General features: G+C 45.3%; 3 protein-coding genes across 49 annotated transcripts in view; 1 reads left to right on the top strand and 2 right to left on the bottom strand.

The window, feature by feature from the left end:
- Ttll5 (tubulin tyrosine ligase like 5) overlaps positions 1-9,456 on the bottom strand; it is a 218,128-nt gene extending 208,672 nt beyond the window's left edge. For 32 of the 45 annotated variants that reach the window (XM_087552868.1, XM_087552835.1, XM_087552839.1 and 29 more), the window contains exons 1-3: positions 9,301-9,454; positions 7,728-7,899; positions 3,513-3,619 (exon numbers count right to left, since the gene is read on the bottom strand). Coding sequence is in view for 30 of the 45 variants with exons in the window: in XM_087552825.1 (XP_087408951.1) it covers positions 3,513-3,619; positions 7,728-7,801 (181 nt within the window). In the remaining 15 variants the exon portion in view is untranslated. 45 annotated transcript variants of the gene reach the window in all.
- Positions 9,457-9,485: 29 nt separating this feature from the next.
- On the top strand, positions 9,486-18,453 carry Erg28 (ergosterol biosynthesis 28 homolog). Of its 3 annotated transcripts, NM_001106749.1 has the most exon segments (6): positions 9,486-9,906; positions 11,078-11,213; positions 12,272-12,432; positions 14,942-15,032; positions 17,473-17,591; positions 17,698-18,452. In NM_001106749.1, coding segments are annotated over 4 exon segments (423 nt in total). In that variant the 5' UTR covers positions 9,486-9,906; positions 11,078-11,213; positions 12,272-12,299; the 3' UTR covers positions 17,778-18,452.
- Positions 18,454-20,217: 1,764 nt separating this feature from the next.
- Flvcr2 (FLVCR choline and putative heme transporter 2) overlaps positions 20,218-25,576 on the bottom strand; it is a 63,778-nt gene continuing 58,419 nt past the window's right edge. The window contains 1 exon segment of the mRNA NM_199109.3: positions 20,218-21,764. Within this exon segment, the coding sequence (NP_954540.3) occupies positions 21,684-21,764 (81 nt within the window). The 3' untranslated portion in view covers positions 20,218-21,683.

Genomic DNA, 25,576 nt, shown 5'->3' with positions numbered 1-25,576 from the left:
AAAACCCAAACAAACAAACAAAATAATAATTCAGGAAGCCAAAGCCTATATTAGCAAAAGTCATTAAAACTGTCATTTACATTAAAAAAAAACTAAAGGAACTTAGGGAAATAAAGAACAAACTTGATAATATATAGTTAAAATAAATTTAATAGCTTTTTCCTTTTTTTTTTTTCAGACAGATCTTGCTATGAAGCCCTGACTGTTCTTCAAACTAAAATCCCCACTGCCTTAGCCTCCAGCTCCAGTTACAAATATGAACCACCAGAACCTTAAGCTATGGAAAGGAGAGTGTAACATACTGTGCATCCCAGAAATCTCTAATCGCTTCAACAGTGGGAGACGAAGCTGTTGAGTATTATTTTCCACTAAACGGAAGTTACTCCAAGAAAATGAAAAGGAAAAAGACAAAGATGCTGTTCTGTTTACTGCCACGGAATGCATAGGTTGTTTTAACAGAATGAGCACACCAAAAGCAGCACATTGTAAGGACACTGTCTGAACTTACTCACTTCTGTTCTTTTTATCCACATTTGTCATTTTGGGTCAAATCATATTTGAGGGATTTTCTCAGTGGTCTTCAATCATTAAGGCTTCAGAGAAAATGAATAAGTCTGGTCCCTTTAAAAGGTAGCCTAGTAATTCACTGAGGGGATTAGAGCACAAGAACCCTTGGGAAGAGAGAAACATTCAAATCCCAAAAGTAAGTTTTCAGTTCTCTCTGAAATCGCTTCTTATGGGGTCATTTAAAAATAGAGCAGCTCCTATTCAGCAAGTAGGGTAAGCAGCCTAAGTTTTGATTGCCTGTTATATGCCAGACATTAGACAATCTCATTTGATCCTTAAGATGCCTTCAAGACAGAGACTGACCCATTTAGCTAACAGTGAAACTGGCAGAAGACTTGACGTGATCTGTCCAAGACACACTCTTCACAATGAAGCTGAAATGTAAACTATTGACCAAGAACACAAGAACGGACTCTGCTACACGACCAGACAGTGCTGATCCATATTATCATAAGCTTTGAAAGCAGATAGAGCTTAACCTTGGGACTCAGAGCTCAATCTATGCACACCTCAAAGGCCAAGATTTCAGAGACAACAAAGTTAATCCTGAACAACCAAAACAATCCTGAGGAACAAAGCTAAAATATTCAGCTTCCTATTTCACTTAAGAGGAGCTGAGTGTGGCTGTCCATGCCTGCAATTCCAATGTAGTCGAGGGCTGGGAGGTAGCTCAGCAATTAAAAGCATGTGCTGATCCGCAGAGCACGCAGACCCAGTTCCCAGCACGTACACAGAGGCTCACAGCCATGTGCATATCCAGTTCCAGGGAGTCCATGACTCTCTTCTGACTTCTAGGGCCCTACACACACATGGGGTGCATACACACATGCAGGCAAAATGCCCAGACATATAAAATAAATCTTTAAAAACATTTTTTAGGAGATAGAGGCAGGAGGGTTGGAGCTCAAGGTCCGCCTTGGCCACAAAACAACCCCGAAACCAGCCAGAACTGCATAAGCGTCTGTCTTTTCTGTTTTTTCAAGTTGGCACCTCTCTGTTTAACTCTGACCATCCTGGAACTTTGCAGACCAGGCTGGCCTCTAACTCACATAGATACACCTGCCTCTACCTCCCAAGTGCTAGGACTATAGGTATGCACCACTAGGCCTGGCAAGAGGCCCTGTTTTAAAAGAAAAAAAGTAATACAGTGGTAATCAGAACTACATTATACTGGCATAAGAATAGCTGTACAGGGCTAGGGAGATGCTCAGTGGTCTAGGGCACTTGCAGGTCTTGCAGAGGACCTGGGTTCGGTTCCCAGCAGACATATGACAGTTTACAGCCATCTGTAACTTGAGTTCCAGAAGATACGGCATGCTCTTCTGGTCTCTGGGGACACCAAACACACACACACACACACACACACACACACACACACACACACACACACACATATTGCACTTGCATGCACTCAAGCAAAACATACATACATATAAAATAAAAACAAATTTAAAAAACGTCTAGACCAATGGCCTGTTGAGCACAGAAGCAGGCTGGAGAGATGATTCATTGGGTTAAGAACACTGAAAACTCTTCCAGAGGACCTGGGTTCAATTCCCAGCACCAATATGGCAGCTCAAAACTGTCTATAACAGACATACAGACATACATGCAGGCAAAACAACAATGCACATAAAATGAAAAAAATGTTTAAAAAGAGTACAGAAACAAATTCATAAATGGATGGTCAAGTGATTCTGACAACAGTGCCACTCAATAGGAAAAGAATACTGTCTTGAACTAATTATGCCAGGGCAATTGCTAATACAGAAAAGAATGATGGTAGACTCTAGCTAGCACTAAAAACAAACTCAACATGGACCAAAGACTATTCAGTTCTAAATAAAAAAGACATAGAAAAATCCAACTTAGGCTAGGCAATGTCTACTCAAACACAATCATTAAAGGCATAACTAAAAACAAAAACTAGATAAGTCAGATCCTGTCACTACAGAAAAGCACTGCTGAGACAAAGTATCTCAGAGAAAGCAAAGCCTGCAAGACTAACCTCCACAGTAGGGAAGCAAAGCACACATCTGCTAAAGACGTCCTTCTCAACTCAGGGACAACAAAGCTCCGTCTGTAAAACGCACAAAGTCCGGAGCAGACACCTCGTCAGACAGACAAGTGCACATGCAAAGACACCCAGGGGTGTCAGGCATTGAGCAAATGCAAACCAAAACCACAAAGCGCTACTGCCTCGCAGGCCCCACGACTCTACTCTATGAGGCTGGGCTGATGGTAGAGAAATACAATCATAATGCAGCGAGGATACGAGGGACACGAGTGAACCGTTGAGAACGCCTACACAAGAGACACAGACACAAAGGCCTCATACACAGTGAATCCATCAGAGGTTCCCAACCTTCCTGAGGCTGTGGCCTTTTAATGCAGTCCTCCATGTTGTGGTGACCCCAACCACAACATTATTTTTGCTGCTATTTTGTAACTGTAATTCTGCTACTGTTATGAATCCCAATGTAAATATTTTTGGACACAGAGTTTGCCAAAGGAACCGCAGCCCACAGGTTGAGAACCACTGATTTTTATGATATGCATAGTGGGGAAATCTATAGGAAACAAAGATCAGTAGTCACAAGGCACTGGCAATATAGAGATGAGGGAGTGGCTGCTCCAGTGATACAATGTCCTCAAACTAGACACCGGAGATAAGTGTGAATGAACTCAATGCCAACTGACTGCACACTCTAAAACGGTCAAAATGGTAAATTCTGGTACATGTTAAGTAACTATAATCTGAAAAATAAACATATAAACATCATTTTGAGAAACCCAGGAAACAATTTAAGAAACTATGAGTAATGTTTCAAGTAACAACCCAAGGCACGCTCTCATGGACAGTCCTCTCTGTCTGTGTCATAGTAACCTTTTCTAAAGTGGCCAGGGACACCACATCTTCTTTCTGCGGGAGAGGTTTCACCTACCTCCAATTATTCGAATATTGTTGTCCTTTGTCAAAATAGCCTCAGCATGGAAAACCAAAACTGGAATTCTCCTGCAGCCTCCAGTCCACATAATACATGGGTGATCCCTACAGGCATAACAAAATGCTTCATTAATTCACAGCTCAAAATCTGAATTAACAGCTGACACAGATGACTATGGTTTGTGGCTACCTCATACTTGGCACTAAAGAGAGCTGTTCCTTACTTCACTTACCCTCTGGCCCGTACTATCAGCAAGAGGCAGAACAAGAAGCAGAAGAGTGTCGGTTACCTGCCTAAGGCCATTCAACCATAGAGCGTAAGAGCAGAGACTCCAAGGACTGCTTCTCACAGTGCTTGCTTCAGCAGAGCTCTGCACAGTGAACTGAGAATCCAGCCTATCCATTCCTTAAATGGAATAGGATCCACATCAAAAGACTTGTTCTCTAAAAAACGTACATGATCACAAAAGCCGGACCGCAGACTGCAGAGCCAGAATCTAGCCTCCCAACCCTAATTTACAACTGTGCTGTAATGTATTATGTGCTGTCTACATAACACATGGGTGATCCCAGGACACCAGTTTTAGAAACTCGCCATCCTTGGGACGTGCCTTGAGCTCCCAAAGCATTACAGTAAAGAAGGCAACTACTGTATCTAGTTTGTCCTCTAGTAAAATGACCTGGATGCTTGCTGTTCCTGATGCTGGAAGTAGAAGAATTAGTTTTCTACTGCTAGGATATGACACAACCGCTGAGAACACCTTGGGGGAGAAAGGTTTTCTTTCAGTCTACATGTCCTGTTAACAGTCCATCACTGAGGGAAGCCAAGGCAGGAACTCCAGCAGGGCAGGAACCTGCAGCAGGAACTGAAGTCTAGCCATGCAGGAACACTGCTTACTGGCTTACTCCTCTTAGGTTGCTCAGGATGGACCCTTCTACATCAATCATTAATCAAGAAAATACCCTACAGACTTGCCTACAGACAAATCTGATGAAGATGTTTTCTCGATTGGAATTCCCTCTCCCTAGATGACCTAAGCTTGTGTCAAGTTGAAAGAGAAAATCCTAACCAACACAGAGCCCGTTTATGAGTGTGTGTGTGTGTTTGTGTGTGAGTGTGTGTGTGTGTACACATGTGTGTGCGCACATGCACGCTTACTTTTTCATCTTAGACGCAGGTCAGATGTGTTTTACATTTTACACTTCTGGCATGGGCCCAGATGATCCCTCTTCTCTTCAAATAGAGTTTCTCCACATTTCCTTCTGTGTCAGTGACACAGGAAAAGGAGGCAGAGCCTGGAAAGTAGCCAAAGGTCCTTGTCAAACTGGCACTAGCTACAGACTGGTACCACTGTGCCCTCACATTTACAAACAATAGATGACACTACAGTTAAGAATGCCTGACAAGACTCAGCACCACAATAAACAGATCCACAGCTGCGAAGAGCTGTGGTCCTGGCTGTGGAAGACAAATCTCTGATAGAGAACTCTTTCCACTCAGAGACAATGAAAAGATAAAAGAAGACACAAATTACTAAGATAATTATTAGTAAAGTAACTCAAAAAGCACTTGAGATAGATGCTAAGCTCCAGTTCTCAGGAGCTGGAGAGATGGCTCAGTGGTTAACAGCACTGACTGTTCTTCCAGAACTGACTGAGTTCAATTCCCAGCAACCACATGGTGGCTCACAACCATCTGTAATGGGACGCCCTCACATACATAAAATAAATAAATTAATCTTCAAAAAGATTTTTAAAAAGCCATGCTCTCTGACAGAGGTTGATTACAATAAAAAATAACAGTTTCTCTTTAAGGAAACAAAACAAAAAATAGCAATACTTGCAGGTGGTGTTGAAGGGAAAAAAATCAAAATGATTAGGAAACTAAAAATTGGAAGTTTATATCTTCACTTTACACCTGAAACTGGCATCCAGTAAGAAAGGTTGCTTTGTTAGGTATGAAGTAGTTGGAGATTTATCTGTTTCCATCTCATGTGTATGAATGTTTGCCTGCACACATGCATGTGCACCTAGTATACAAGCCAGAAGGTATCAGACCGCCTAGAAGCGGAGGTTGGAAGCTGCTGCCTGGGTGCTGAGAACTAAACCCAAGTCCTCTGAAAGAGCAGCCAGAGCCCTTAACTGCAGAGGCAACTCTCCAGCTCCATAACGAAGTATATAAATGGTTCAGACTGAGACAGACCAACAGTGCAGCTGACTTAATGAGATCCTAAAATCCTCAGTCCTGGGAGTCAGCATATGCACCTCAAAGACAGAAGCAGCTCAGCCTTCTGCTGCTAAGCATGCTGCATGCTCGCACCTCATTCTTCTCCTGCCTTTCTAGGAGCTCCTGCAGTACCTACTGCTGGCCTTATCAACTGACAGACTGCTACCTTGTAGAAGAGAAATTAAGATTTCTATTTCTTTTCAGTGATTGAAAGAGCCTTAGGTCATTCTTACATGGAAGTTTCCACAGCTATATATTAATTTGTATTTGGGGTGCCCAAGCAAGATACAGAATAGTTTCGGCACACTCGTTATCTGAAACAATGCTATGTGAAGCAAGGACAACGGTGTGGTTAGCTTCAATTGTTAACAGAACGCACCGGGAAGGAGAAATCTCAATTTTGGAATCGAAGCCAACAATGGCAGGCTGTTTGGTGTTCCAGGACTATAAGGTTAATGTTTTAATAAGGCCTGAAGATAAGTCTGTGGGACCTTTTCTGAATCAGTGATTGCTCTGGGAGAGTCCAGCCGCTGCAAGTGGCCCTGGGTGGTAGAGGAGAGCAGGCTGAAGAAACCATGAGTGAGCGAACAGTGAGTGGCGTCCTCCATGGCCTCTGCTTCAGCTCCTGCCCCCAGGTTCCTGCTCTGAGTTCCCGCCCTGACTCCCTTCCTGTCATGATGGACTGGGATCTGGACATGTAAGCTAAAATGAACTCTTTCCTCTCCATGCTGCTTTGGGTCTTGTGCTTTCATCACAGCATCAGAAACCCTAAGTCTGCTTCCCAGAGTAGAAAGTCAGTCTCCGACAGACCAGTCCATGAGCTGATGAAACAGGAGTAACTGTGAAAAATCCATAGTAGACGTCTACAAAAGCTCCATGAGTCTTGATGAGGGCTGGGAAGCCTACTAGTTAGCATTTCTTATTTATGAATATAAGCAACAGTCAGGGTTTTAATGGAGTATCTGTGCTCACATCTAAGCCACTTCTCAGAGATTTAAAAAAGAAAAAACTGAAGGAAACACAAGAGTAAAAGAACAATCTTGGTTGGCATTACATACTTTCTAAAATGAGTAAACGGCACTAAACTGGAAGTAAAATGGTGCATAAAGCAGAGTAACCAGAGGGAATTACCCATTTAATTATCCGGAAGAGTGACCCGAATACACTGTCAAGTCAGTATTTGCTATGAACTAATAATAATAAGCCTTTCCTCAAAACTTAATGCTTCAACTATTTCTCAAATAACGTTAATCTTCTACCCTACAAAGCCTAAATGCATTAGCCAATAAGAACTATGCCTTACATTTATGGCATGCTTCATAACTTTACCAAGTAATTTCATGTGTATTATAGATTTTGAACCTAATCACATCCTTTCAAAACAGGCTGAGAGTTACTCAGATTCCAGAGTACATATTGTAAAGGACTGAGAAACATCTTACACTAAGAATAGTGACTCACTCATGCCTATAATCCCAAGCACTCAGGAAGCTGAGGCAGGAGGATTGCCATGCACTTGAGGCCACCCTGGGTTACCTAGTGAGCTTTAAGTCACCCTGGCCTCCTCAGGAACCTGAATACCCATGGTGCACATAAACTCAAGCAGGCAGGCACACACACACACACACACACACACACACACACACACACACACACACATGCACGCACACACACATGCCAGATGTAGTGGGAGCATGGCAACAGAAATGAGAGACCCTACCTCAAAAACAAAACAAACAAACAAACAAGTACACCTGAGCTCCTACCTGCACTTTACACCATCTAAAGCTGATATTTACATGCTCACATGCCTGGAAACACAACAGCCCACCCTTCACATTTCTGACAGATGATAGGAAGTAAATAATATGATCTTGCTGGAATCAATCATAGATGGAAGCTAGAGCCAGGCAATAGAAAGGCAGGAACCTGGAGGTGAGTAAGAGAAACTCTCTCCCTCCCTAAGGCTTGCTGTCTGTCACTTACTCTTGGTTTACCAGGTCCTCATCCTCTGAGGATGATGCTGTCTCCTCCAGGTCCCGGGCCATCACAACTGGCATTTCCTTTGGGGTCTGTCATACAGTCAGCAGACAGAGGCCTCAGAGACCTTTCTTCCTTGCAGTCCCAGTGGATCAAACAATTTGGATGGCACAGACTCCTATAAGAAAGTTGAACGACTTCAAAGACAAGGCAGTTGCATACTTCAGGGTTTTGTGAAGAATCTTTAAGATGAAAAGAAATATATTCCTGAGTATTATCCAACTTCTAAAAGCTTACCGTCTGTCACAGTGTACATCCGTCATATACCACAAAAAACAAGAAATCTTTGTCTTAGCTTTTGGTTTTGTTCAAGACAAGGTTTCTTTGTATAGCCCTGGCTGTCCTGGAACTCACTCTGTTTACCAGGCTGCCCCGGAACACAGAGATTCGCCTGCCTCTGCTGGGATTAAAACTGTGTGACACGATGCCCATCTTAAGAATGTTTTTAAACATACTGTCTCTGCTGTATCTACAAAGCTGTTACTAAATTTGAGTTCCTCACTTGTTTTATATAGTAAAAGCAGCAGGCACTAAAAAGGATAGGCTTTAGGGTACTCTGATGTGGATAGTTGATAGTCTACATTTAGAAAATTCTTTGCTAGACAAATCTGACCAGGATCAAAATAAAAATCCAAGGTTCAAAACACTTGTGAACATTTATACAGTCTTTACCACAAGCATACAGAGTAAGCTGCTATGTTTCTAGGAAAACCAATTCACCTGAACTATTAATAAAAGGGCAGTGAAAATATTTTTCCACAGCAGGGATCACATAAATAGCTGGGGAAAGGGGAAGTCAAATACTCTATAATTACTGTTACTTAAAAAAAAATCACACATTTTAATCCGGATCTCAAGTAGACACTAAAATTAGGAAATTTCCAAATCCAAGTTTCTAACTTCAAACACTTTTTATGGAGGAAAAGTTTCATGTTCGTTGTAGAGAAAATAGAAATGTATAGGGAAAACGCTTAACCATAATGTCGCTACTCAAAAATAATCAATTCAGGGCAACTTTCCAAGCTCTTGCTTGTCCGTGTATTTACATATACGATAAGAGTCTGAATAAACAAAGCAACTGCAGCAAGCAAGCAACAGCAACTAACCCCGACCCTACACATCTTCAGCAGATTCTTTTCGGGTGATTCCTAAAGGAACTTCTCGATCTTTCCCAAAATGCTTGAGAATCTTTTAAGTTAAAACCTACAGGCAGAAAAGATGCCCACCTTTCCTTGACTTCCAGAAGCAGAACGAGAGAGATGCTCTTGAAGATCACAGACACTACTCCAAAGGAAGTCCTTGCCCCTACTGGGACTTGCCGCCAGCTCCACCCCAGCACACCCCAACCCCAGGCAGCCCCGCAAGTGCTCTGCAGGCAAGGACGCGGTGACTCTGCCGCAGCGCTCCTGCCTAGCGCTCCCGGAAGCCAACAGCTGCTCCTGGGGTCTGTGGGAAGCGCGGCGGCGCCCGCCTAGCCCTGGAGCGCATCTCCCCGGAGCGCGCTGGCGCAGGCGTTTACCTGTCTCATCTTCTAATGGCTCGGGGCCGGCAGGCGGGGACCACGCTCAGCTTCACCTCCCTCCTCCTTCCCCAGCCGGAATCAACGCAGCCGCCGAAGGCTGCTTCCCCCGTTACTACAACAACCAACAAGCAACCGCCCGCTCGGAGCCACTGCGCAGGCGCCCGCCAGCGGCGCGAACAACGCTCAGCTGCGGGCGCAGACGGATGGCGTCACCACGGCGCGCTCAGTCACCAGAGCCAACCCAGGCTGTCACCGGAAGATCTCTTGGCTCCTTTTCTCTCTGTGTTTTCCCCACCCCTAAAAGACTGACTCCAAACTCAGAGTTCCGCCACGCTCGACAGAAGGGTTTACCGCGTGAGCGGCGCAACAGGGAGAGGCTCAGGCGGCGGCAACTGCTGATTGGCAGCAAAGGGGTTCACTCCCTATCGCCTGCTCGAACTGAACCAGCCTAGCCAATCAGAACGAGAACTGACAAAAACGACCCAATCCTGGAGCTGGGCTGAGGGAGGGGGCGGGAACAAGTGGCCCAGGTGGACTTGGGACCTCCTGGGAAGCTGATTTGCGGATGCTTCTGACTCTGCTGCAGTAGTACTGGGTCGTCAGGTAGGAGAATTTGGAGCGGAATGTAGGTGATGGTATTGCAGTCGAGTAAGACTCTCTGCAAAATTTTGGAAAATGGGGGTTGCCTGGAAACCGGGGGTGATGGTGGAGGAGTCTAGAAACGGTGTCCAAGGGAGGTGCTAGGAAAAATGGAGATTTGGTAAATTCTGGGAGTGGATGAGCGAGTAGTCGTTATGAAACTGGCTCTGCAACGACCTTTAACTTTTTCTCATGTAATTATCGGGTAACCCTCGAGGTAGATGTTTATATCCCCATTTTACGGATGAGAAAACCGAGTCTGTAGAGTCTCACTGACTCGTCTGAACTCCCAGAGCTAAGTGGTGGAACTAGGATAGGAATCTACCTTTATTGGTTGCTAATTAGTATCGCATCCATGCTGAACTGGGCAAGGACAAAATTGGGGAATAAATGTTGTAAACCCCGCCCCTCCCACCACCTAAAAGCTCCACAGAGAAATCGGTTTTATTGGTAGAGCAATACAGAAATGTTCTGGTGTGTCTTCATCAGCTCTGGGATTTCTAAGAGCTATGAAATGGAAGGTGCAGGTTCTACGTTCTACTTGGAAGGGAGTGTGTGTGTGTATGTGTGTGTGTGTGTGTGTGTGTGTGTGTGTGTGTGTGTGTGTGTGTGTGGTGTGCATGTGAGTGCCACACAGCTTTTTAACTAACCCAAGCTGGTGTTGAGAGGAGAAAATAAGAGAGGTAGATCTTGGCATATGCTGTGAGTGCCTGTGAAGATCAGCGCACTCCACCACCTCTAGGCCAAAACAGTCTGTTTGAGACCTCTTTCCTCAGGATCCACCCCTTAACTCCTGGAGCCCTTTTTAGTTGTTTTTTGTTGTTGTTGTTGTTTTGTGTTTTGTTTTGTCACTTCAGGTGATACCTATATGTGCTGGATAGGATGGGATCATACTGAAACATATTGCCACAGTGATAAAGGAAGACTGATAGCTTCTTACAGCTTCCAGGCCAAAGCAGTTAGCCTGACAACAGATAAATGAAGGGCCAAAATGATGGTGATCATGACAAATTGTCTCTGTGGGATCCCTTTAGATCTGATGGAAATCGCTACTCAGCGAGCCTTGAGCTAAACTGAAAGTACAGAACATAGCTCTTCCACCAGCTGAAGACAGAAGCATTGCTGGTGTTTTTAGCTTCCTCAAAAAATCAGAACTTCGCTGCCCGAGGCGGCACCCACCTTTAATCCCAGCACTCAGGAGGAAGAGGCAGATGGATCTCTGTGAGTTCGAGGCCAGCCTGGTCTAGGTAGAGTTCCAGACTGGCCACATAGTAAGACCCTGCCTCAAACTAAGTAAATAAATAAGTAAAGATGAGAACTTTATCAAAACACTCTGTGAGGGAGTATTGCAACAGAGTCCACAGACCCTGGCACTAAGCCATGTCACCTAAGCAAATCACGTAGCTCTTGGCTCTGACCCCATCTGTAAAGTGGAAATACTAATAGTGCCCGCCTATCCTGATGTAGGGAGCGAATGAACTAGGATGTTAAATGCTTGGGGCAAGTATAAGTGTAGGAGGCAAGTGTTCCGTAACTATAGCTAGTGTGTGCTTTTCTTGCAACCCAACACCAAGCTGTGGCAGGTTTTGTGTTTTAAGTCTTTTAGATTGTTTTAGTTTATGAAACATGATGTGTCTGGGAGCCAAGCAGAGGAAAACTAAGAATACCAGTCAGAGTTACACCATAGCTTCCATTCAGATGCATGATACAGCTTCTACGAGTTTGGAAGGATGTGTCCAGGTGTCTGAGCAGATTTTGAATCACCCTCGAGCTATTTGCAAAGGGATGGCGTGAAGAGATGAAGTCAGTGCCGATTCCAGACAAGCAGAGGGCATTCTGACTTAGGCAATACTGTGCTTTCGGGGATTGCTTGAACAAAGGTAAATGCCGTGCCACTTGCTCCAGGGTGTACTGGTCGTTCACCCTCATTAGAGTAACTGAGCATTGGCAGGAACACAGGCTTGACCCAGAAATCCATTCGACTACTTATAAAAATGTGAATACTGCCCCATTTCCGTCCTTGCTATGCCTTCTGCACTGGACTTGACATTTCCACCCATTGCATTTTTTTTTTTAATGGTTTTTAGTTAAAGAGGTAGCAATGGACAAAGATCAGCGTACCTCTGTTTAGGGTAACTATTGCTAGGCATCTTGTGAAAGGAAAGTGGTGTAGCAAGAAAGTAGGGTGGGGCTGAAGGACTAGGAGAGGAATTTGTGAAGTGCTCTACTGGTGTCACTCAGGACAACCCTCCTGAATGGGACACAGGTTAGGCGAGAGCCCTTGTGTTGATGTGGAAGTGACTTTCAGCATGCCCTCTCTGTTCCCAAGGCAGAGCGCCCTCTCTTTGAGGGGAGTCATGAGCCGCTTCCTGAATGTGCTACGAAGCTGGCTGGTTATGGTGTCCATCATAGCCATGGGGAACACGCTCCAGAGCTTCCGAGACCACACTTTTCTCTATGAAAAGCTCTACACTGGCAAACCAAACCTTGGTAAGAAGTCACAACTGTCTGGGCATTATAGCACTTGCCTGTAATCTCAGCACACAGGAGGGTAGGGCAAGTTTGAGAGTTCAACACCAGACTGGGCAACTTGGTGAGATCTTATGTCAAAAAAAAATTTAATTAAAATAATGAGAAGAATGTAAAGAAGTGTTTTCTGTGTAGCACTGACCTAGCCGTTAATTCCAAAGTCGCCCATATATCTGACCAACCCAGGCTCCTTATTAAGTCTGGCTGGGAATGCAGTTCCAGAATACCCAGGTGCTTCTGATGCCTAATCTAGTCTTGGTAGCCACTTGAACAGCAATTTTCAACCTGTGGACCATAACCCTTTGCGAGTGAAACAACCCTTTCCTGGAGTCGAATATCAGCTGTCCTGCATATTAGAGTTTTACATTATGATTTTTAAAGAGGTAGCAATGAAATAATTTTATGGTTGGGGGTCAGCACAACATGAGGAACTGTATTAACAGGTCACAGCTTTAGGAAGATTGAGAGCCACTGCAGTAGAATAATAGAACTTGCAGGAAACACTTGACTCTTTTTTTTTTCCTCAAGCTTCTCTGGATACCTCTCCATTCGTTTGCCTCCACTCAGGACAATTTGTGTGTTCAGAAGCACTTGCATGAGGGCAAGCAAGGAAATAGGATAGCGTGTTGATTCTGGAGTGCTGCTAGAAAGTCATAAAGAAGCCTTTTATCCTAGCTCAGTCCTCATTGGAAATCAGCACACATGGTCCTAGTCCAGGTAACAGGTAGACAGTTACTCATCCGAGATCTTCCGTAGTCCCTGAGTGGATCCCCCACATCGCTCCAGGTTCCTCTCTGAAAGCCAGGTCTCCGGCTCACAGTGCCCCCTCGACTCATCAAGCTCTCCCTGCATGTCTGTCCTCTGCAGTTGACACTTTCACCCTGTTGACACTGGGTGCTTAGAGCTACATCACTGACTGACAGCAGCTGACAGCTCTTGTCACATTTATAGCTAACCCAGATCCAGGCTCTGACCTACTCTTTTCTATGCAACGTCTCGGTAGAAAGAGAATTAAGTAGGCGGAGCCTTATTTTGAACAAAGTTCAAATATAATGGGAGTCGAGAACCTGGAGAAGTGAGCAGGAAGGTTATTTTGATTTTTTTTTTTTTAACTCTTAGTTGCTACTCACAGGTGGTCATGAAACCTGTGCAGATACATGGAACAGGGCTCTAGGGAGCCATGTGAACTTTCCCTTAATCTTAAACTGGAATCTCATACTAGAGGGGTTTCTTTAGTCCTTTCATTAGAAAAGCCATCAACTCAGTTTCTAAAGAGTATACCCCCTGCCCAATTGGCTGACATAGCGAATATTTTCTCATCGCCACCTAAAAGATCTTTGGTGTAAATTTAGTAGAGCTGTCTACATTTCCAAAGACTAAAGAATTTTTAAAGTTCAAGAGAACATTGAGCCTTTCAGTTGCTAGTCTTGTCCATTGATTGCACACGCCCACATACACACACACTGCTGATGCTGAGGATCAAACCCAGGACATCTTATCTGTTATGCCAAGTAGGTGCTTTACAACTGAACCAGACTGTTTTTACTCTGTGAGAGACGGATCTGCAAAAGAACTAGCTGTGCCTTTAGTGTTTGAACATTTCAAATCCATGAGTTGCTTCAGTTCAGTTACCCACACAGGGTGCTTCTAGAAAATACTCACGTCAGAACTCACCTCTGGAAAGTACCATGTAACTGGTCGTATGGACATGGTAATTTTATAAAACTCCCTCAGGTGATACAGAAAGCAGTCAGGGTCAAGAGCCACTCTTACGGTGAAATGACTTTTTTTTATTATTAATTTTTTTTAAATTTATTTAATACTTAATAATAATTCTTTGGTTTCTGGGCAAACATCCCCCCTCCCCTTCCTTATGGGTGTTCCCCTCCCCACCCTCCCCCCATTGCCGCCCTCCCCCCATAGACTAGTTCACTGGGGGTTCAGTCTTAGCAGGACCCAGGGCTTCCCCTTCCACTGGTGCTCTTACTAGGATATTCATTGCTACCTCAGGGCAAGATAGTTAACACAACAGCATCACAGTGAAGCCACCAAGAATGGGTGGCCCCAGCAAACCCCAGAGAAATAGTGCCTGTTTCTACTTCCATGTACACAAGAAGCCACCCTGGCTGGAACTCTGTCCCAGTAGAGCAGATATCAGACCTCTTAAAACCATGTCTTAAAGACATCGACATTGGTGCTGGCATCCGGTCTCACCTAGCAATCTAAAAAAAGATCTATTGGTTCTGCTAGACATCTTGTATGTTCCAACCCAGCTCTGTTGCATTCCCTTCCAATGGTAGACATCTGAAGAGGATTGAGCAGCACTCAGAATTCCTTCCATTCCCCAGGAGCCCAGACGGAGGGGTCAGGCTCAGCATCACCATGCATCACCAGGAAAGCAGTCTAGCTTAGAACAAGGCTCACCTCAGCCGTCCCTTCTCACAGCTCTTGCTTCTTTTTAACTGCACAGTGAATGGCCTCCAAGCCCGGACCTTTGGGATCTGGACGCTGCTCTCTTCAGTGATTCGCTGCCTCTGTGCCATTGACATCCACAACAAAACGTACGTCAGGGAAAGAAGGCCTTTGGCTTCCCTTTGCTGGCAATCAGGCCCCTCGGGCACATTCAGACATGTGCCCTGTCCTGCTCTTGGTACCTGTTGATTCAGTTTACTGCATTAGCATAGCACATAGAAAATGAGAGGCCTGTTGAACCATTCCTTCCAAACCAGGCCATACCAAATGGTGTCAGACCCCTTCATTAGAGCACACCTTTCTCCTACTAAAGAGCCCCTCAGGGTTTGGTTTGGTATCATTTCACAGTGCTAGGGGATCAAATGAAGAACCTTGGGCATGGTTGACAAATGCTCAAGCTCTGGGCTGCATCCCTAGTCCTATACACACCTTTTGCACCTTCCTCCTTAATCATAAATCCATGAAAAAAAAAAATCTCTCTGTACATTCTTTCTTTCTCTTCCCCCTCCTCTCTCTCTCTTCCCATAGCAACTCCCCTGGCCTCTCTCTGTACACATTCTCTCTCTTTCTCTTCCCTCTCCCCTCTCTCTTTCTTCCCGTAGCAACTCCCCTGGCCTCAGTCCCTGGGGCCAGGAAACTTGCCCTAGAGCAGCTTACAATAAACCTGCATGTAAAAACCATAAATATAAAGAAACTGAAAGAGGCAAACACACGCCTCTTGAGTGAGGTGATGATGCCATACTCAGTTCTGGCCACTAGAGGGAGCCCAAGGTTTCTTCCCTGCGGTAATCACCACTGGCTAAGTAGAAGCAGTCATTGCTCAGTTCACTGGGTGAAGCTGTCAAAAGGCCAACCTCAGGCTGAAATCTTTTTAATCTTGTCCCTCCCTTCAGCATGGGGGAAGAGAGGAAGCAATATTTATGGCTCCTCTCTGATTTTGTGAGGCACTTTCACCTACATGACTTTGAGTCTCTTAGCAACCCCTTGGGGGAAAGGGGTTAGTGATTCTTATTACTGATCTTGCAGTCTAAATATTAAAAAAAATCCAATTAATTTAAGTAGAGGAAGACTGACTCAAGTGGGATTTAAAGCAAGACTATTAGCCTTTGATCTTTCCATCTTTATTTTTAATTTTTTTTTAACTTGAAACTGAATTACATGTCCTAGATTGCGAACACATATTTTTAGAAGCAGGATGGTTTAGTGGAAACTGCCTGGGGTCAAGAAGGAAAACACATCCTGCTCGTCGTTTTGTTGGTAATCAGGCTGATTACTGTGTTCTCGGTCTGAGGGATGATAATAGCTGTTCTACCTCTCAGAGTGAATGAAAAGGCTGGAGAATCGGCTAATCATTTTGAGGACCTTTTACCACCATGAAGAATTGCTGATGGGTATCGGGGGTGTGGAGTGCTCCAGGTGAACAGAGAGAAGTCATCCTCTTCCCCCCATTCGTTGTTCCTTCTTCTGACCCAGAGCAGCTGCAAATGCTTTTCTGTCCTCTCTGGTTTAGGACTTTGATCCATAGACCTCTGACGTGCATCTGAGCTTATCAGCTCTCTAGCCGGAAATTCAGAATCACCTTGTGTTCACACACACACACACACACACACACACACACACACACAAACAACAACATGCACCAGCATTATAAAAAGCAAATTTAAGATACTGGTTCTTTTAGAAAGAAAAGGGAGGAGAAGAAGACAGTCAGGGCAGGCTACGGGCATAAATGTTTTCAATTTTTAGTTCTTTAAGGTAAAAATATCCCATCTTGGGGGCCTAGCTCAGAGGCAGAATGTTTTCCTGGCATTCATGAGGCCCTGAGTTTGATCCCCAAAACCAGAAAAAGGAATCTAAACCAAAATGTCCAAGTATTAAAACTGAAAGGGCTCAGTCCTTGTCACAGTTCACTATCTTGGAGTGTTTACTAAATTTTTTTCATAGTTTACAAAGAAAGAAAAAAAAAAGACAACACAGACATCTAAAATTTCAATGGTCAGCCACCACCTTGTTATCAAAAGCGATGAACAAGTTCTTCTCCTCTGGGACTCTTACATGTCCTCCTCAGACCAGACTTTAGGCTGAGACATAAAGTAGCCAACGTGTACTGCAAGCGCATCTAAAAGCCTCGTGCTACCCAATCCCCGTTCAGTATATTCATTTATGGTTCCGGCATACAGCACGGGCTGGCACATAGCCAGGCACCTGCTAGGGTAGCCTTAGGTTGCTGAGTCTGTTGCTTTGCACTGAGTACATAAGTGACCCTAGTCCAGAATTGCTGCACTGTCCCAGACTGCAATCCAGACTCTCCACAGTGGAGTTCTCAACAAGTCCTAGAAGCCCACTCGGGCTGCTTGGCCCATGCCTCAAAACCTTTTGTCCCAGAAGAGGAGAACTTGATGTGATTAAGTAGCCAGGTGTGTCTGAGGAACGTGTGTCCTTTCAACTACAGTTGTGTCATATCAGCTGACACTTTCCGCACCAACAGTGCAGTAACTTTGGTTCCCATGTCTGTCTGTTCCCTTGCAGACTCTATCACATCACACTGTGGACATTCCTCCTTGCCCTGGGACACTTCCTCTCGGAGTTGTTTGTATTTGGAACAGCGGCTCCCACAGTTGGTGTGCTGGCACCCTTGATGGTAGCAAGTAAGCGCTGGGCCACCCTAGACCCCTTCAGTGGCGGGGCTGGTGCAGAGGCTGCGCTGGGCGTGAGGTGCTGTTTCTATCACCATTAATCTTTTCTGTGTTTAAGGTTTCTCAATCCTGGGTATGCTAGTTGGGCTCCGGTACCTAGAAGCAGAACCAGTATCCAGACAGAAGAAAAGAAATTGAGGCCAACCTTGCCAGCTCTGAAACATCATGGTCTTCCACCTTTGCTCTCTTTATTCACCCTCTGTCCTTAAATCATTTCCTTTTGGCTGCATCCTTAGCTCCTTCTCTAGGTTCAGCATCTTAAGCATTTGAGAGGGTTTTTGTTTTTTGATTTTGGGGTTTTTTTATGTTTTTAAATTTTTTAAGGTATTAATAAGAAATTACATAACATGTATGTATAATTTAGAGTCATTTCAAAAATACTCTGTTAGACCTTCAAAGTCAAGGAATTTTGAGAAGCTCCCTAATGTGTCCTCCCCCTAGCTATAACCCCTCCAGGCTCCATTTTCTGTTCTTTTTGCTTTTTGTTGTTTGTTTCTCTGCATTCCTTGATTTGACTTGTGTGGTGGGAGCAGAACCGTGAAACTGCAGCTGCTGCCTGCCCAGAGCAGCTGCAAGCAAGGGCTGCTTCATGGGGCTAAGCACATATCTGGGCTCCTTTCTACGCTGGACCCAAGACTCGGAACCAGCCAAGGCACAGGCAGTTCTTCTGAGAAGGGCTGCCCTCGAGCAGGACCAGGCTCCTCTTATCTACAAGTGGATGAAGGTTGGAAGAGTCTGGGCTGTTTTTAGACATTTTGGTCAGTTGTTTTTGTGTAATGCATTTTGTAATAAATAGGGAAACCTTCTATTCTGATCCATCTTTGTACTTTGACCTTTCCTAAGAACCTTTTTACCCTCCAAACCCTCTGTACCCAACACAGGAACATGGTAGCCTGCTTTGCCTTTCCACCCACTGTTCTGACGGCTCAAGACCGGGAGAGCGAGGCTCCTCATTGTCCACCTGCTCACTTGTGTTCTTGATGCCAAATCTTCTTCCTTCTTCACCTTCAGGACTCTCGTGGGCAGCTGGACAGTTATGGCCTTTCCCATTTTCCTCCCAAAGAAGCAGACTCCTGAGAACAGATATGGGAAGTAGAGCAAAGCAGCCTGGGCCAAACGACATGAGTGTGTAAAGAAGCAAGGCCAGGCCAGGCGTGCTGGTGACACCTTTAATCCCAGCACTTGGGAGGCAGAGGCAGGTGGATCTCTGTGAGTTTGAGGCCAATCTGGAAAAGCCAGGAGAGAGAGAAAGAGAGACAGGCACAGACAGACAGACAGACAGACAGACAGACAGACAGACAGACATGCACGCACAGCAAGGGTGATGCCACCATATGAACTTCATACAGAATTCTGTAAGAAAGCCAGGTGTTTGAGTCAAGAGGTAGAGCTGATAGGTGATAATTAAATCGATCAGAAAGACCTCCCTGAGCTGGAGGCGGGTTAAGGGGGGGCGTGAGGGGGTGTCTCAGCTGAGACTCAAATACCCAGAAGGTGGATGTCTTGAGATTCAATGCCCAGAAGGTCATCTGAAGCATTAAATAGTCATTAAATGCCATCGAGGCATTTAGGGCAAAAAGAGCAGCAGCTGTGGAAGGAATGAGCACCGTGAAGCTACAGGAGGGTGAAGGCCTTGGCCGTGAGAGGCGGGAGGTCAGAGGACAGAAGTAGTCAGTAGACAGAAGTAGGAGGATGGCCAGTTTTTAGCTAAGTACATAGAAAGCATCAGTGCTTTACAGGGAAAATTTGCCTTAAATGACTTTAAACAGTAAGCATGCCGTGGATGCTGTAGCCAACAAAGAAGGCTTCCCGGGGTTTGGCGGTGCTTCGGTAAGGTCTCCAGCTCTCATTTGGTGAAGCTTCTCCAGCTTTGCACAGCCCTGGCTGTGACTCAGGCTGGCTTCATTTGTAGTGCCAAAAGAGAATGCAGTTCCAGACCTCAGATCCCCATGGTACCGGAAATTCAGCTCAATGGGAAGAATTGCCTTCGTCCTTCCACTGTTTTAAGAAGTGGGTCCCTCCGGAGAGCACCTAAGAAGGGGCTGAGCGAGTGTAAGATGACGTGGCTCCCTGGGCGCACATCATATGACTGTCTGGACAGGAAAGTCCAGAAGTATGAGGTGCAGGGATGCACTTAGCATGTACGAGGAGGGAGTGCACTTGAGAGGAAGTCACCAAGCTGCTCCTGCTAGAAGCAGGCTGTGGCCACCGACCAGGGCAAGCTGGTATGGGTCTGGGGTGGTCAAACAAAACACTTCAGTGCCCTTTGAGGCAGAGCCAAAGACAACACTGGGCCTTCCCTTAGGGAGGAGCACATTCCAGCCTGTACACAGGACGGGGAAAAGTCAGGGTCACAGGTTGGCCACTGAGTTACAGCTTCTATGTAGGCGGTCAGGAACCTTTAAAGTCTCTTTAAAAATTCAACAGGATGTTACACCCTTGTCAACAAAGGACACAGATGCTCTGCTGGCCCCAAGCCTTGCCCTTACCCCCAACCATCTCCCAGTCTCAGGAAAGTGTGATGGCCTGGTGGGGACCTCCCAAAGCTGCCGCTACCTCACTAAATGACAAGGCAGAACACTTTGAAAATCTTTATTGCCTTAAAATATCTTCTGTTACAAACAGGAAATACAAATTATGTTTTTTTAAATAAATGGATTGAGTAAACATGTCCACTTTGAACAGTTGAAGAAAAAAACACCTTTCTCTTGACAGAAAGTAAGGCTTCTCTCTGATCCATCCCTAACACTCCCTCCACCAGACGGCTGCTTCCCTCCCTCCTATCCACTGCTCAGGTCTATACACGTACACACACATATACACACACACACACACAAAACGCATGTGTGTACACGCAATCACATACCCTCTGGCCCAGTATCCCAGTACTGCAGGCAAACTGGGCGATCTGGTATGCTAAGGCCAGACAACACTAAGATCCATGACCAGAGCTGCTCAAGGCACAGGAGCAATTAGCTGCCAGTTTCTCTTTGGGGAAGACACCACGAAAGCCTGTTAGTGGTGGGGAAAAAGGTCAACTGGAATTGGTTTAAATGGAATCCTTTTAAACGTAAAACACCTGACAAAGATTCCTGCTAGCAGGGGCAGGGAAAGGGTTCGAATATAGTCCTCAGCATACATAGGATCGTGTTTAACTGAAACAGACATGTCTATTTTAAGAGCCACCTTCTACCTCTTTCCTCAGAGATAGCCTTATGTGTCAGAGTAGAGTGAGTGAGAGAAACTTTTAATAAAGGTTAGAGCCATGAGCCCCTGATGGCTGCATTTCCCAGTGCAATATCCAAGAAAGATATTCTGAGTGGCCTGGGACACAGAAGGCCCTGAGCGAGCACCACCTTTGTAGGAAACACCTTCATCCCAGTGCAGAGCTCCACACACACAGTAGCCCCTAGCCCTCTCACATCTAGGCAGAGAACCCTCTAATCGGTTTCTCCTTTGGGGCCACGAAGGTTGTGTCTGGTTTATTGGTGTTTAGTCTCCTTGACTCTCAGGAAAGAGGATCTGAAGAAATGCTGCAGAGCTAGGGGGAAGGGCCAAGGCCAAGGGTTGGGATGATGGGCCTGCTCTGGCGCTTCCTCTCACGACCCTCAGGCAGAGCAGCTCCCCATTCTCATAAGAAGTGGCCATAAGACATTAGAAAAAGTTAATATCCTGAATAAGCTTTCTTAGGATAATTTTGCAAGCATTCTCCATGAGTGAAGAAAGGGATGAGAGAAGGTGAGAGACCAAGCAAGGATGGACTCCAACACCCTCCACAGCCTCTCCCAACACTAGCCCAAGACCTAACAGGGACTGGGGACCAGAATCCAGTCTGCATCTGAAGAGAGGTGAGGTTTTCCCTGAGTAAACCATCCAGGTTCTCAGGTAGAGTCCAGTAGGCTTAGGCACTGCCATGCAAGGCATGCACACATCTTCCAGTGGCTTCCAAAAGTTTCTCCGTGAAAATCTAAGTGCTGGCAGTAACAGCTAACTGGAACCATGAGGTGAGTGAGTGTCTGTGTTCCTGAGTCTCTGCTATCTCTCTCAGAGATGAGCCTCCGACAGGACGGTGGGTACCTTGCTGGTATTGCTCTCTTCCTCCTCCTCTTCCTCCTCCTGGACTTTCTAGAAGGCAAAGAAAACACAGCCCTGTCATAGAAGCATACAGACCTCCTCCAGCCTGACTGAAGCAGCTACCTAGCCATGACCAATCAGTGCAAGTACAAGCCCAAGAGGCCACTCAGTGTCCCCATAGGCACAGGGAAACAAACAGCCCAGCCTGAGTGTGCCCCCAGACACTGCCCACCACCATCACCACTCATCGGAACAAAGCCAGCCTCCTCTTCCCACAGCCCCAAACTCACCTCCCCATGTTAGCAACTAAGCTGCCCCAGGTTCCAGATCAGCACCTCAGAATCCGGATCAGAGTCTCCAGCTAGCCTACTGGGAGGCAGCCCCCAGGATAGGGTTTATCATGATGACCATGGAATGGAGGCCACTAAAGTAATTTGTAAGACTATATGTGAACCCCATGACTATGTGGTTATCTGTATTCAGAGAGAAAAACACTGCAGAAGCTTTTGGGGAGAACCAGCTTGGACATGGATTTTTTTGGGGAAGGATGGCATGGAATTCATTTATAAGTTTCCTGTCTCACACTTGGTTAAGTGGGTTTGGGATTAAGTATGGCCTGGAAATTCTCCTGTAGGGACCCTGTTGGCATATTGCCAACTTGGGCATTTGTCTGTCTTGTAATTGCCAAAAGGACCTTTACACAGACATTACTACAGAGCCAGCACGGCTCAAAGCCCAGAGGAGGGTGTGCAGGGCCACCCAGAGGCATTGCCAGCTGGACAAACGGTGCTTTTGTCCCTAGGAATGCTTGAATCCCAACCATGGCCAGGGCCACAGCTGTAGTAACCCAGCCTTTCTCATTCTCAACCTCACGGGCCTCTTGGCACCAGATCTGCCTCGGCCATGACTAACCCCCATTCAGACGACTCAGAGCTGACTTGGTCACTGTCTATTTGACACACACAATCTACAACATGCCTTCCTCCTCCGAAGCCACCACCTCAAAATCACCCTCAGAAATAGCTTGGGAATGTTGCAGCCCTACTGTTTAGGTATTGGAAATCCAAGGTTTCATAGTCAAGGTCAAGTCATTTACTCCGTCCTTGAGTTCTCTACCTAAACAACATCTCACTGGTGTATAGAATGGGCAGCTGCAACCAGACTGGTGCTCTGGCCTTGCTGGGTTCTGATAATGTGTTTATCTCCAAGTCTCTGAGTCGCACTGAGCACTACAGGGCAGAAAATGACCAGGGGTCCAGAAAAAGGATGCCCTGTCTGATGTAGCTTCCTTCCTGTGAGCCCCAGCATGACTCTGACCTGCCCTTAATTCCAAGTACCTACAGATAGATGCCAATGAGGGCTAAAATACAAGGGTACAACGTAGGTGAGTCCTATTATAAGGACTTACGGTCCCTAGTCCCACTCAGTGTTGCCTCTAACATTCTACACTCAAGGAGATTGAGCCAACAACTCCACTTGATTAATAAACAAATGTACAAGGCTCTGGCTCCAACCCGAGTGAGTGAAGTTTTACAACAACTGAAAGGGAACTCCGCACATCTGAAGACGTGACATGTAGTGTGTAATTGACTACAGAGTTTATCTTTTAAGAAAAGTGTGTGTAGGGGCTGGAGAGATGGCTCAGCGGTTAAGAGCACTGACTGCTCTTCCAGAGGTCCTGAGTTCAAATCCCAGCAACCACATGGTGGCTCACAACCATCTGTAATGAGATCTGATGCCCTCTTCTGGTGTGTCTGAAGACAGCGACAGTGTACTTATATGTAATAAATAAATCTTTAAAAAAAAAAGTGTGTGTACGTGTGTGTGTGCGTGCGTGTGCACGCACGCGCGTGTGTGATGCAGGGCCTGAGGAAGGCATCCGGTACCCCGAAGCTAGAGTCACAGGACCTTGTGAGTTGCTGGGAATTAAACTATTAAACTCGGGCAATATAGTATTATTCGTATTCATGTGTAATATATAAATATATCTTATTTACATTCCTTGTTTGTTTTTATCTTCTAACTTAAATACAGCAAGCTCATGTCACATGACACAAAACTCACGGTCCCAATTAAAAAATGTTTTTCACCAAGAATCTATTTTATCACAGACCCCTTTTCCCAGCGTTATTCTAAATCATTGTGTCTCTTTATACACAGCACAGTGAAAGCCCAGGTCCACGGTGGCCTTTGCTCCTCACACTGGGCTAGATAACAGCATTCCTACCTCAGGCTTTCCCTGTCTCCCAGTAAACACTCTATTATGGGCTCCTCCCCCTTGCTATCTACCGCCTGCCAACTCTAGAATGTGGTCGCAGAATACAAACAGTAAAGAACTAAAGATTCTCAGTTATAAGTCGGCATATAGCCTTGAATGCCCAAAGCACTTCCTACAGCAAAGTTTTACCGTAGAAAACTGGCAAAGGTTTTTCAAAATGATAAATGCCCAGCTTTGGCACTCTTGTACACTACAGTAAAGGAACACTGATAGAATTGGCTGTGTCTTTCTAAAGATGTTAGCAACCCATAAAAGTTTTTAAACTGCATGACAGCGAATCCATTTTCCCAGGAAACACTGTACACTTAGCAGCAATCCGGCTTCCATCATACTATCCCCAGTCCATTCTTTATAATGTAGGAGGCACAGAGGCCTATGTGTTTACCCATGAGCACTAGGGGAGCCAAGAATGTTAAATACACAAGGTTGCCCTTTCCACACAGGGTTATCCCTCCCAAGGGAGAGAGAGATACTTAACCTGCTCTTCCCAGAAAGCTGGGAGTGGGTGTGGTTAATAGCCTGATGACCTTTGTGACTTCATCGGATCCTCCCCAGACCTTTATCTAAGCTTGTTTTTCTCAGTTAATCTACAGGACCCATCTTTATAGAAGGCGTCACATGGACTTTTCCGAGAGTTTCAGTGTAGTCACCTCTGATCTGTAGCTTACTTTGTTCCTCAAGGAGATTGATGTATGTTTTGTTATACACACAGGATTGAGTTCATTGCTACCAGGGAAGTTTTCACCACATTGTTCTGTGCTTTTAAAATGCCTAAAATAAACTACTCAAGAGTTAGACTACCCAAGTATGAGCCAACACCTGCTTCTCAGTTGTGCCAAACCAAACTGCCTTCTTGCCGCCCACAGGTCATTATTAGTCTGCAGTGTGTGGTGGTCACAGAGACAACCCCTCCCACATTATAATATTAACACCACACTCAAACCAAGTTAACCAGCCACAAAGTAGTGTTTATAACAATCATAAATACTTTTAATGTGAAACAAAATTGTTAAATAAATTATAGCTTCCTCATATTAAAGAATACTGTGAAGTCATTAAAAGTGCATTGTGGAAAACTGGTAGCCTTGGGGTATTGTAGTAATTAGAATAGTCTTTTTAAAGAAGAAGGGGAAGGAAGTGGGGGGAGAGGAAGGGAGAAAGGGGAGAGAGAGAAGAGAGGGAGAGAGAGACCAAGATCAAACAACTAAACCACCCCCCCCCCAAAAAAATGCAGGCTCATCCTGTACTCCCAGCATTCATTAGGCTAAAGCAGGATAACCACCATGAGTTTGAAGCCAGCCTGGGCTACATAGTAAGTTCTTCACTGGCCACCGAGAAACAACAAGATGATGGCTAAAACCAAAAAAGCCAAGGCTGAAGAGATGGCTGCTTCGATGGTCCAAGCATCCCCCAATAAGCATGAGGGCATGAGTTGAGATCCCTAGAACCTAGTCAGATGTTGGGTGGCCATAGTGACCCACCTGTAATTCTAGCCACAAAAAGTGGAGTCAGAATCCCCAGAACGACCTGGCTAATGAAACTAGCTATATGCATGAGCTGTGGGTTCAGCTAGATAGTCTGCTTC

This window comes from Rattus norvegicus, chromosome 6, assembly GCF_021556685.1.
Source record: "Rattus norvegicus strain SHRSP/BbbUtx chromosome 6, alternate assembly SHRSP_T2T, whole genome shotgun sequence".
Taxonomy (NCBI): domain Eukaryota; kingdom Metazoa; phylum Chordata; class Mammalia; order Rodentia; family Muridae; genus Rattus; species Rattus norvegicus.
This window is presented reverse-complemented; position numbering and strand designations above follow the sequence as displayed.

Coding starts and splice junctions, on each gene's coding strand:
- Erg28 (XM_087552821.1), top strand. CDS start 12,300: ATGAGCCGCTTCCTGAATGTGCTACGAAGCTGGCTGGTTATGGTGTCC. Junction 12,433..14,941: donor CACTGGCAAACCAAACCTTG/GTAAGAAGTCAC, acceptor TTAACTGCACAG/TGAATGGCCTCCAAGCCCGG. Junction 17,592..17,697: donor GGCACCCTTGATGGTAGCAA/GTAAGCGCTGGG, acceptor TCTGTGTTTAAG/GTTTCTCAATCCTGGGTATG.